The sequence below is a fragment of the Arabidopsis lyrata genome (assembly GCF_000004255.2).
Source record: "Arabidopsis lyrata subsp. lyrata unplaced genomic scaffold ARALYscaffold_4, whole genome shotgun sequence".
NCBI classification, from domain to species: Eukaryota; Viridiplantae; Streptophyta; class Magnoliopsida; order Brassicales; family Brassicaceae; genus Arabidopsis; species Arabidopsis lyrata.
In genome coordinates this window covers 13,790,261-13,802,774 of record NW_003302552.1, presented here as the reverse complement: position 1 = coordinate 13,802,774, position 12,514 = coordinate 13,790,261, and the positions used below count along the sequence as shown (strand labels likewise).

Here is a 12,514-nt window from a genome sequence, read left to right as displayed (position 1 = left end):
TAACTCCAAATATGTGACAAAAGAAACGTGAAGAAGATAGAGATTAAGTGTTGAACTGAATTTTCATTGGTCCCAATCTCCATATTCATGTTCTAGAATTTTTCTTACTCACTTTATAGAATTATACATATGTGCAATACTATAACCTAATTTTATTAGTCTAACTAGGATTTACATTCATATTATATTTAACTGACATAGAGAAATTAGGAAATAAAACATTATTTTTATTTTAAAGGAGACATTAATCTTTATGAAACAAAGATTACGAACAATATTGAACGACATCAGTTGAACTATAAACCCTAAACAGAGCAAAACAGAATCAATATTCAGTGAACAAAACTATAAAGCTAAATAAAGCAAAACAGAAATTTTTTTTTTAGGTTTGTTTCTTTTCCGTCAATGTCACAAAAACTAACTTTTAAAAGAATCCTAGCTATTCTTAAAACGGAACACCAATGACAATGGCCAAAAATATCAAAGTTAGTCACATTGGACTTTTATCTTCGCTGGAAGTTGAGGTATTTGACTGAAAGTGCAAATGCTGAGAAGAAGAGAGCACAAAAACCGACAAGAACTGCAGCAGACACACCGATCATGTTTGGCTTGTAGCCGAAGTAAAGTTCAATAAATTCTTTGACTGTGCCATCAAAGGCGTGCCAACATATATGGAGATCAGAGACGAATATTAAAAAAAAAAAAACCAAAAGTTAAAAAATATCATCGTTTTGTGACAAAAGAACTACACCAATAAACAAAATATTTTTCTACCAACATTTTTAAGATTTATTAATCGAATCTTAAAAAAACAAACATGAATCAACCATCACTATAGTAGATTAATAGCCAATTATTTTTTTTTTGTTTAAAATTTTAGTAAAATTATACAAACTACTATTCTTAGATGACAAACAGAAATCATAACGAATAATCTTATAACTTGATAATGTGGTCGATTTGTAAAATATAAAAGAACAAAAAAGTTAAATCAAAATTTTTAAATTGATGATTTAGAACAAGGTGAATAAATTGGTTACTCTAGTTTTTCTATTGAGGAAAACGAGGATTGGAAATTGAGGACATCTTGAAAATTGATGAATAATAATGAATCAAAAGGATTCCTTTATAACATAGGTCTAGGAAGAAGGATAATGAATTATCAGGTAAATGTGGTAATTTATCATCAAATTAATTATCAACTTCATGTAGTAATTTATCAGGAGCCGCCAAAAACACAAAATTATGGTCATATATATGTTTGTTTCTATTTGTTTAGAATCTCAATTTTGAATCTGTGACTTTTTGTCAGTTTTTTAAAAATATATATTATTTATGTTTTGCCTATATTTTGCTTAACATTTGCAAATTTTTGATCAATTTATTTTCTCTTGATTATTTACGTTATTTCAGTAATTATAACATATTGATAGATGTTTAGTCATTATAAAAAATTTGCATCGAAAAGTTTTAGATTGATGATTTAGAATAAGGTGAATACATTAGTTACTCTAATATTTTATTTGTTTCATTTTATCTCAAGTTGGACATGGTGACACGAAATCTCTGTTGTAATATAGAAGATAATCTAACTACTCGTAAAAGGGAAAAACCAGTGAAAAGGCCAAAAAGATCAAGTTTAGTCATGTGAGTGATAATATAGTACAAAAGCCGACAAGAACATCAACGTGTTTGGCTTGTAGACCAAGTCTTGTGCCTGGAGACCTATTGTAGTGAACTATTTCTAATGTGTGTGGAACCTAGTGTCGCTCATCTAAAACTCTCTTGTGCTTACAGGCATTTCCAAATAACCTACCCACTCATTGCTCATTCTCATGGATCAACATGACCTGACTCTATTCAAGAACTAACCAAAGCCATCTGTTTTTGGTGCAACTCATATCTTCTCTAAAAGCTATTTAAATCCATAATACAAACAACCAGCCATCGAAAAATCATGAAACTAGTGAATGATTATACGAATGAGACATGCAAGAATCAAACAAAAGCAGAGGAGCTGAATACATAAGCATAGAATACCTTAGAGAACACGTAAGAGACTAGTGCAACATCCTAATCCACCACACTAATTTACATCATAATAAAAATATTAAACTCTTATTTTCTACATTTCTTACACATAATATCCTCTTATTCAATAACAAAAAATATATATTACATATTTTTAAAAATATTTATAATATTTAAATTATATAAAAAATTTGTAATATTAATATTATTTCAACTCTATACAAATTTAATATATATGTATATATATCTTATGGGAACCATTTAAAAGAAATTTTTAAATTGACTTGAATTATATAGCTTTTAAATAAAAGTATTATTAAAAAGAAAAATAACTAAATAATGTTTAATTTCACGGGACGGGTAATATGATGGGACGGGTTTGGGTTGATATTTATAAAAGATCGTATACCACGGGTGAAATCCTAAAATTAACAATCAAAATAATCTATCAAACAAATTACATTTTGATTTTTTTAAGAAAATATAGCCCCGCGGTGTACCGCGGGTTAAAATCTAGTTTAAATCCATAATACAAACAACCAGCCATCGAAAAATCATGAAACTAGTGAATGATTATACGAATGAGACATGCAAGAATCAAACAAAAGCAGAGGAGCTGAATACATAAGCATAGAATACCTTAGAGAACACGTAAGAGACTAGTGCAACATCCTAATCCACCACACTAATTTACATCAACCCCAAAATCAACTCCTAATTCTTGTAATCATATACAAACTTCATGAAACAGAACAGTGACTCCTGGCATGAAATTAGCTAAAATCGGAGTTTGTTGTTGCGTATTGCGCTTAGGAACCGCAAGGGCTCCGTTTACCGCCGTAAGAACCGGTGGTGGTAGTTGTAGTGTCACCGTTCTTGGCCGTCCTCCGCCGCTGATCGAAATTTTTGGCTAAATCGACAGATAAATCAGAGTAAATCTCCATAACTCGGAAAATATTACCGTTGATTTCGTTGATCAAGCCAACGTTTCTAGCGACGTTATCAGGGATTCGAGACATGTGGTTTTCGTTGACTCGTTGGATCAAATCACGATTCTGATCAAGAAAAAGCTGTGCACGCTTGAATCCATTACTCAACGTATCCCACACCTCCACGTCTTCCACCGCCACCGCCGCTACATCTTCGCCGTCGTCGTCTTCGTGATTCATCTCCAGAGCTCGGTTGTTTCCGACGAGCGATCGATTTCTCGATGCTTCCATATTTTACAAATTCATCAAAATTCATTCATAGTTGACGACGCGATGGGAATTTTTTTGTTTCTAAAGATATCTTCGGGGGGACACGTGGAAGAAACCGACCCGGTAAGCGGTTGGTCGGGTCTAGAAGATGACTGTGACGGGATTGCGTGAAGGACGAATGGGTGTTGAAAAGAAAGGGTCGTTGGAAGGTTATGATTGGAGGGGTGACGTAGAAAAGTGACGGTAGCTAGAGAATCGTCAAATATATTTTCGACAATAATAGAAAAAGTGAAAACCTCGGACCAAAAAATATCTGACCCTTTCCACATCGTTCGAGTTAAAAATATTTTTGTGACTTTTGTAACGGTTGATGGTGAGATATTGTTGGGCTTCGTTGATTGTCTAAGGCCCAAAGCTTCGCAATGTCATGTTTCTTTCTTGGTGAGAATTTAAAGCTTTTTGGTGACAAAGAGTCTTTTTGGTCCGGTTTCAGCTCTGTTTTGGCATTTGTGTCTTGTGATACACGTTACACCTCATTGGTTCACTTATGCATTTCTCTTTAACAACAAACGTTTGTTAGAATCTCGGTATATGTTGAATTGTTGAGCATGATAGAATAAGGAAACATGATGTTAAGAGATTTTAGCAAACATTTGTTGTTAAACATAAAAAGAAAAAAAAAATAATAAAAAAAAAAAAAAAAAGAAAGAAGAGAAATGCATAAGCGAACCAAGAAAAAGCATTTCCATGGAGTGTGTGTGTGTGAAGAGAGATATTTGATGGGTCTCTCTTTATATATATATTTGATGGGTTGCAGAAAGATTTTTGTTTTCCTTAAAAAAAAATTCTCATTTAATTTGCGTGAATATGTCTTCTAGGAGAGTGTTTATTTCACTTTGGCACAGCCACAAAAACTATTCCACAATCCACAACCAATTAAATCACAAAACTAAGATTAATATTTGCAACTCCAAATATGTGACAAAAGAAACGTGAAGAAGATAGTGATTTAAGTGTTGAACTGTATTTTCGTTGATCCCAATCTCCATATTCATGTTCAAGAATTTTCTTACTCACTTTATGGAATTATATATGAGAATCAATTGATTTTATTAGTCTAATTAAGATTTACATTTATATTATAATTAATTGATATAGGGAAATTAGGAAATAAAACATTAGTCATATTTTACATGAGACATTAATCTTTATGAAACAAAGATGAGGAACAAAATTCAACAATACTGAACGACATCAATTGAACTATAAACCCTAAACAGAGCAAAACAGAATCAATATTCAGTGTACAAAACTATAAAGCCTAAATAGAACAAAACAGAATCTTTTTTTAGGTATGTTTTTTTCGTCAATGTAAAAAAAAACTAACTTTAAAACGAATCCTAGCTATTCTTAAAACGGAACACGAATGACAATGGCCAAAAATATCAAAGAAAGTCACATAGGACTTTTATCTTCTCTGGAAGTTGAGGTATTTGACTGAAAGTGCAAATGCTGAGAAGAAGAGAGCACAAAAACCGACAAGAACTGCAGCAGATACACCGATCATATTTGGCTTGTAGCCGAAGTAAAGTTCAATGAATTCTTTGACTGTGCCATGGAACATTGGCTCGTTGATCATGCTCTCCACGTCACCAAGCTGTGAAAGGATTACTCCTTGAAGTGTCCACGCCACTGGACATATGTAATAGAACCATATCCACCACACTGGAATCAACTGAAGTACCAAAACAAATACACAAAAAATGAGTTAAAAGATTATTAGCGTTCAAAATATGGTATGGAATCAACGAGTCAAGAATCAAATCCTAAATGACCAATCAAAACTAAGTTCTTGATGTTTTGAATCCATAAATATATAGCTACCTTGCACTTCATAGAGTGAAATACTTACAGGTTTTTGGACGAGGAAACCGGAGAGGAGATTCCAGAGAGAGTAAAACGCAGAGGAGATAACAGCGGCTAAGTGCTGATTCGGGGTGAGACCAACTGCCATCATGCCGTAGAAGGTGAAGTAGGTGAATGTGAGGAACATGAACACCAAATACAGTACAAACTTGCCTGTGTTTCGATGTCAATATATTAGTATTATTATATAGTTGATGCAGATAGAAAAAGATTGAGATTAATGAAAAAGAATCAAAGAAAACTTACTTAATGTTCTTTCAAAACCAATGGTGAAGTATGTGATGACACCATAAAGAATGGTTTGGGTAAGAATGTAAGGTATCTCCACAAGACCTTGGGCAGCTGCATATGGAATTGGAGCATACATACCGGCGGCTTTCTCTCTGTAGAAAACTGTTCTTTCGATTGAAACGATTGGTTGTACCGATGAAGCGTTACTAACTCCAAGAAACAGACAAGCCGAGTAGAGAGCTCCCATTACAGTGATCAAATCCTGTGAGGAAGTCCTCCTGGAACCAATGTCCCAGAAAACTGTGCCGAGTATAAACGCAGCGATCGTTGTGAAGACCAATCTCACGAGATTGTATTCTGGACTTCTCCAGTAGACAAGGTTCTGTTTCCAGAGACAGAGTAGAAATTGAGATAGTTGGTTTTGTGAGTATCTTGAAGTAAAGCTTATTGGCTCTGAGCCTTCTGGTGGAACACTGAGTTGCTTGATGTTTTCCTCCACTTCTCTGAATAGATAGATACACAATATGTTTAAATTCAAAATTTAGATAGTGGCTGTTAAAAAAGATTGAAAATGTAGCTATATGGGTTGAGATAGTTACCTAAACTGATCAGATTTCTTGTATAAATCTGCAAACTCCATGTTATATTTCTCTTCCAAAGCAGGCGTAGTTACTTCAAGCATCCAAGTAGCTGGATTGTAACCACTTGAGATTGCAGGTACTCCGTTAATCCCCTGTAGAGAGGTTTAGGTTTTGTCATATTTAACGTGGGGCACAAGTATGTGCGAAGATCAAAGCAGAAGAAAAGAAGATTAAGACAAGTACCTGAAAGTAGTCTACCAAAACTTGTGAGTGTGTACCCAATTTCCCACCATATATAACTTGTCCTCCTCGTTTCATTAGAAGCAGCTGTATTTTCAAGGTTAAGCAAAAAAATCAAAGACGTTAAGATCATCAACTGATAAAAAATTCATAACAGTTCTTGTAATCCAAGCAAAATTAGGTCAAACCTCGTCAAAGGCCTCGAAAATGTCAATGCTGGGTTGATGAATGGTGCAAACCACTGTTCTTCCGGTGTCAACAGTGTTTCTTACAGTTCTCATCACAATTGCAGCTGCTCTTGCATCAAGTCCAGATGTTGGTTCATCCATGAAAATTATTGATGGATTTGCTACTAACTCAACAGCAATTGTTAGACGTTTCCTCTGCTCTGTAGAAAGTCCGGTTGTACCGGGTAAACCTACTAAAGCATATCTCAGAGTATCAAGCTCTACAAGTCTCATCACTTCTTCCACAAATTCCTAACACAGCAAGAATATATATATATATTTAGTGAAACTATCCATATCGAAACCAAATGAAGTAAAACTCATTCATACTAACCTTTTTCTGTTCTTTACTGATCTCTTTAGGAAGACGAAGGCTAGCCGAAAACCACAGGGACTCTTCAACTGTGACTTGAGGAGAATGGATATCGTTCTGCTCAACATATCCAGAGATTCTAGCAAACGTTTGTTGTTCTTTTGGGTGACCAGAGATTCTAATATCTCCCTCGGTATATCCACCTGTCTTTCGGCCCGCAAGAACATCCATCAATGTAGTTTTTCCCGCACCGCTTGATCCAACTAAAGCTGTAAGAACACCAGGTGAGAAGACTCCACTCACATTTGATAACAGTTGTAGTCTTGTCTCTGGGACACCTTGAGAACGCATTTCCTGAGATTTCACAAACAGAAAATCTTTGTGTAACCATAGATAAGGGCTGATAAGACGGAGGCGAAACAGAAAAGTGAAATTAACCTTTGGCATATCAACATAATAGTTGACATTGTGGAAAGTCATTGTTAATGGTTTGAATGGAAGGATCATTCCCTTTTTCTGACTTTTTTCTTGATTTGCATCTGCTACTAAAGATGTTTGAGTTTCTTCTTTAGGATCGTCTAAAACAACTGCTCGAGCTTTTCTTAGAGCTGCAAGAGAAAAACAAAAAAGACTAAGCTTCACAGTATTACTACAGAGATAGAAGAAAGAATCATTAGCAATAGAGATCTCACGGTTAAGATAAGCCAAGGCGAGAGTGACAACGTTGTTGAATAAAATTGCATAACCAATGAGAACCGCAATTCCAATCCAATACCAATTGTCATTTGTGGGAAAACTCCTTAGCTTTAGAAGGTTGAATCCGATTGAAGTATCCGATATAGCGGATGGCTGCATGATGTTTTAAAGTATATAGTTAAGCATTGTATATTCTAACAAAGTATTATTAATAAGAAAAAAAGAGATTCTTGAACATACCGACATCCACCGTGTGGCTGTGAATTCATTGACCGCAATGGCACGTTGTCCATAGGATAACGGCGACACCCAAAAACCCCAAACCCACCAGGGTTTAATATCAGCTGTAGAATATGATGAGAGTCTTATTATAGCAAGACGAATCAACAAATAATTAATTTCTTATATGCATGAAGTAGTGAAGTAGAAGTATTAATTAACCTTTTGGAATAACGAATCCACCAAGCAAGAACACTACTAAGATTGCTGCGGATCCGAATGTATTGGCAATGACCATATCCCTTGCTAGAGAAGCCATCATACGAAATAAACCGAGAGCCATTTGATGCACCGAGAAGAGGAGTAACATGTATCGGAAAAATCTAGGAGAACAAAAAGAGATTTTGTTTAAGACTACAAAACTAAAAAATCAACAACAAGTCGAGAGAAATGTTAATACCAACCTGCCTGCTGAGGGAGCAAGTCCCACACTGTAGTATACTACACAACTCCAGACAACAGCTTCAAGGATAGAATAAGGCACACGCAACAGCCAGCTGGCGATAGACCAGGACCAAGCAGGATGAAAGGAGTTATCCCTTTGCTTGTAGAAAACCGGGAGACGGGATATCATGAGAGGCAGTTCAGAGAAACCATTGAACATCATGTGCACTAGCCCGAAGAAAAGGCAAGATAGATACTCGTTGCCAAATTGTTCGCTTGTTGGGTGTAGTCTAGTTCTCAAGAACACCGTGGCTGTGACAAGTCCCACAAATGCAACCTTTAAGGAACAGAAAATGTTTCAGGTCAGAAACATAGGAAGCTATATATACCACAAAGAGAACATCTATTCAAGTCAATAAGATAGCACAAAATTTTATTATTCAACAGGTGATCTTCGAGATTTAAGCTGACCAAATTCATGAGATAATTGCCTCACTCCAAATAATTCACATGTATTTCTGACAATTTGGTTACTAAAGTTTCAAAATAAATTTTAGCTAAGGATATTTGAATAATATATCTACGTCAAGCTATTAACATAGTGATGCAAATTGGATCACATAACGGTACTTATAAGAATGAGACTAAGTTTACAAAAGCAGAGTCGAAGCAAGCACTACTAAGCGCACATGAAGACCTAGGCTTATGGTATAGAAAAATTTTATTGGTTACTTGATTCAAAAGCCACACAAAAGCATTGTCATGAAATCTTAAGAAACAAACCTAAGTGTCAATACTCTAGATGATGCCAAATTTACAAATGCAGCGAAAAGAGGTAATTTACCTGGCATGTCCTAAAAGTGTAAAGAAATCTGTGCCGGTTGATCAATAGTATTTCTCGTACAAAGCAAACTTTAAGGTTTTCCCATCCTGATATGGCAAATTTTGTTCTGCATAAAGCTGAAGGATCCACGGATGACTTATCAAATGGTGTGGCCAGCTTGGAATCTGCAGCATGCCCGTATTTCGAGTTACGGAATGCAGCCGCTATGTCTGAGACAGGAATAAACTGATATGGCTTCGAAGGATCGACCCAATATTGAGCTTGATCCTTTTTGGAGGTCACCTGCATACCAACATTATAATAGATTAAGAAAACCAATACAAAGAGCTTAAAATTTGGGTGTACTAAACTCAAATTAAAGAAAAGATTTAGGATGTATATATACCTCTTGGAGAAAATCTGCGACACCTTTACGTGGTGGAATACGGAATCCTAGAGACTCAAAAAAGGCTATCACATCTTCTCGAGGACCTTGATATACCATGTAACCTTCTGAGAGAAGAATTAAGTCATCAAACAAATCAAATGTTTCCGGTGCAGGCTGAAGAAGTGCCATAAGAACTGTTGCATCCATTAGATGAACGAAGTTTCTGATACATTTCACAATCTGGAAAGTTGTTGAGCTATCAAGACCAGTAGATATTTCATCCATAAACAAGGTTTTTCTTGGTCCAACAGTCATTTCTCCTGCATTGTGTCAAATTTATCAATTAGCATAACAGAGCTAATGGATCATTAAGTAAAGATAGATAAGTAAAGAGAGTGAAAAAGGACCTGTTGTTACTCTTTTCCTTTGACCTCCTGAAACACCTCTCATCATATCATTACCAACCATTGTATCAGAACATACATCAAGACCAAGAACTCTAAGCACATAATCTGTCGATACACTATGCTTTTCACCACTGACAGAAGCAGCCTATAACAAAGAGAAAATGTCAGGCTTTGTTGTGTGATCAAGAGACATGATAAATCTTGAGACATTAGGAGATACTGACCTTCATAAAAGCGTCAATCTCGGAAGAAGGACGTATACCCCTCTCTTTCTCTAATCTGGTTAGATCTTTCATGTAACCTACATTTACAAAACATCAAAACAGAAATGATATGAGGACATTCATGACTAGAAGAAGTTTATATAGTGAATAATAACACCAAATGAAAAAAACCTGCAAATCCTTCGCTTGCGCCTTGACATCTCGCAGCAAAATCAAGCGTTTCGCGAACAGTGAGTTCAGCAATGTGATTATCTGTTTGACTAATATATGCTGAAGTCCTTTTAACATGGAACTTATCAAGATTCTCTCCATTGTAGGTAATGTTACCCGTTTTCTGTTAAAAAAAACAAACATCAAACATGGTTGGGGTACGTCACTTCATGCATGTGACGTTTAAACAAAAAGATATAACAAACCTAAGATACATGTGATATATATGAACATAGTTAATAACTTCACGGATAAACTAACCTTTAAACTCTTATCAAGCTTCCCTGAAAGAGCAAGAAGCAACGTCGATTTTCCGGAACCCGGTGGTCCTAATAACAAAGTCATCCTTCATAAAATAGCAAAATTTTAGTACTTGTGATTATACATATGACTTAGTGATAATCTAAACAGTCTTTTAATTTACCTTCCTGGTTTTATAATCCCACTAATATCTTTCAAAATATTTAGCTTGTGTTTCCTAGGCTTGATTATTCTCAAGCTGCTTAAGCAACGCTACAACAAACAGAGACAAATGCAGAATTAGAAACAATCATTAAAAAAAATTATGTGAAATACTCAAAAAGATAAAGAAGACTAACCTCAAAGAAATCACGAGAGACATTAACCAAAGTTGGCAAAGCTCTTGTACCCGCTTGAACATCAGCTTCAATATTCAAATTCTCGAACCGGACTTCGATTTTCGGTACCTCCATACCAACTCTACAAAATATTGTATCAAATTCAACGATCCATATGTATATAAAAATTTACAATTTCAAGAAAAATTCCTAAAATTAGAAACAGAGGATTCGAAGAGTCGTGGTCGTCACACACCGATCGAGACGTTCTTTAATAGCAGAGAGAAGTTTGAAATTATCCTGATCACTAGTAGCAAGAGCTTGACGAACCAACATCTCACGATCGGCACGATCCAATTTCTTCACATCAATCGTTTGAACCACGTTTCCATCAGCGTAACCAGAAGTCTGCGTTTGCGTTTGCGATCGAAGCAGAATCGCACTCTGACTGCCTTGTCTCTGCGACGGTAACCGTCCGATCGCCGCCCACCGTAGATCTTCTTCATCTTGCTCCACTGTATCGGCGTTAGACGGCCGCGCGAACGATTCTCTACCTGTTTCTACATCGAATTCGAAATACTCACTCCCATTCGAAGCAGCCGCCATTGTTTAACCACCTCCGACGAGAATCAAAATCGAGATTTGAGATTTGAGATTTGAGATTTGAGATTTGTGATAATCTCCGATTTTGAATATTTTTTTTTCCCTGCTCCGAAAAATCAGAGAAGGGAATTTTTTTTTTTTTTGGGTTTCTCTGTTAGACTGATTCAGTTAGGTGTCTACGCTGCATATAAAGCGTGCATAATCCCCGGGCATATTTGAAGGTAGTGTAAATGACTATATTACCCTTGTGATTTTTTTGTTATTTGAATGACGATAATACCCTTGTTGTTTTGTGTGTTGAATCTGTTGAGTGAGGGTAAAAAAGGTGTTTGAGTCGGTTTTGTCCTGTTCTTACTCTAAGTTTGTTTGCTTCTAGAAGTTTTTTTGGGTACTGATTTACTATTTTTAATCGAAATTGTATTTGAATTCTGGTGATTAAATGAGTAATTAATCTTTTTTATTTAATGTAGTCAACTAGAATATATTTTTTCTATTTAATGTTTTGAAAATTACTTAGGACACAAGGGGAAAGAACAAAAGCAAAGCTTCTAGAGGGTTTTTGGGAAATTAATACTCAAAAGAGGTTTAACAAATGTGTTGTTAATATTCCACTAGTGTTACGTTTCTACTGTTAAAATTTAATTTGTATACCAATAAAAAAAAGAAAAAGAACTTGACTAAATTTGTGATGTCTTGTGGAACTGGAAAAATCTTCTCGAAGCAAATATTTCTGTAACCTGTAATTCCCAAAGATGGGATGGTGTTGGTGTCTAGAAATAGTATTCGTGATGGGCTGTATTATTCGCATTTTTCCGATGAAGTAATAAATAGGTAGATTACGTAGTTTGTTTTTCTTGTTAAAATTTGGGAAATTTAGTATTGTTGTTGGGAAGGTTTGTGTGAATTAGTTTTATTTTTCATGAATTTCTCACGTTTTTTTCGAAAATATAAGAAACTTCATAATCAAGTAATGATATTGGAAAGTAAAGACTTTCAATACATCTAATTTATATTAGTAGATGTCCATTGCCTTTATACATTATATTAAATTTTTCTTTTTTCAAAAACAAACACTAATTGATTTTATTATTGCTATACAACTCATATTATGATAGATAGACACGAAATTGTTAACTCATATTATGGATAGAGACACGCAATTGTTTTTTCTTTT

General features: G+C 35.0%; 2 protein-coding genes across 3 annotated transcripts; both read right to left on the bottom strand.

Moving 5' to 3' along the window:
* Positions 1-2,585: 2,585 nt before the first annotated feature.
* LOC110229437 (protein ELF4-LIKE 1) lies at positions 2,586-4,317 on the bottom strand. The gene has a single exon (XM_021029611.1). The coding sequence runs from the start codon at positions 3,249-3,251 to the stop codon at positions 2,841-2,843; it is 411 nt and encodes a 136-aa protein (XP_020885270.1). The 5' UTR covers positions 3,252-4,317; the 3' UTR covers positions 2,586-2,840.
* A 147-nt stretch (positions 4,318-4,464) lies between these two features.
* LOC9317144 (ABC transporter G family member 31) lies at positions 4,465-11,641 on the bottom strand. 2 transcript variants are annotated; one of them, XM_021029610.1, is made up of 21 exons: positions 10,994-11,518; positions 10,759-10,879; positions 10,584-10,672; positions 10,421-10,505; positions 10,121-10,283; positions 9,950-10,026; positions 9,726-9,870; positions 9,337-9,638; positions 8,952-9,233; positions 8,128-8,444; positions 7,886-8,046; positions 7,685-7,788; positions 7,441-7,597; positions 7,187-7,356; positions 6,770-7,102; positions 6,397-6,687; positions 6,212-6,295; positions 5,987-6,120; positions 5,403-5,890; positions 5,143-5,309; positions 4,465-4,965 (listed from the first exon to the last, which is right to left on the bottom strand). In XM_021029610.1, exons 1-21 carry the CDS (start codon positions 11,341-11,343, stop codon positions 4,699-4,701), a joined length of 4,287 nt encoding a protein of 1,428 aa, XP_020885269.1. In that variant the 5' UTR covers positions 11,344-11,518; the 3' UTR covers positions 4,465-4,698. The 2 variants fall into 2 exon arrangements, with proteins under 2 accessions (XP_020885269.1, XP_020885268.1); XM_021029609.1 differs by having other exon boundaries at positions 4,487-4,965; positions 7,187-7,597; positions 10,994-11,641.
* Positions 11,642-12,514: the final 873 nt, after the last annotated feature.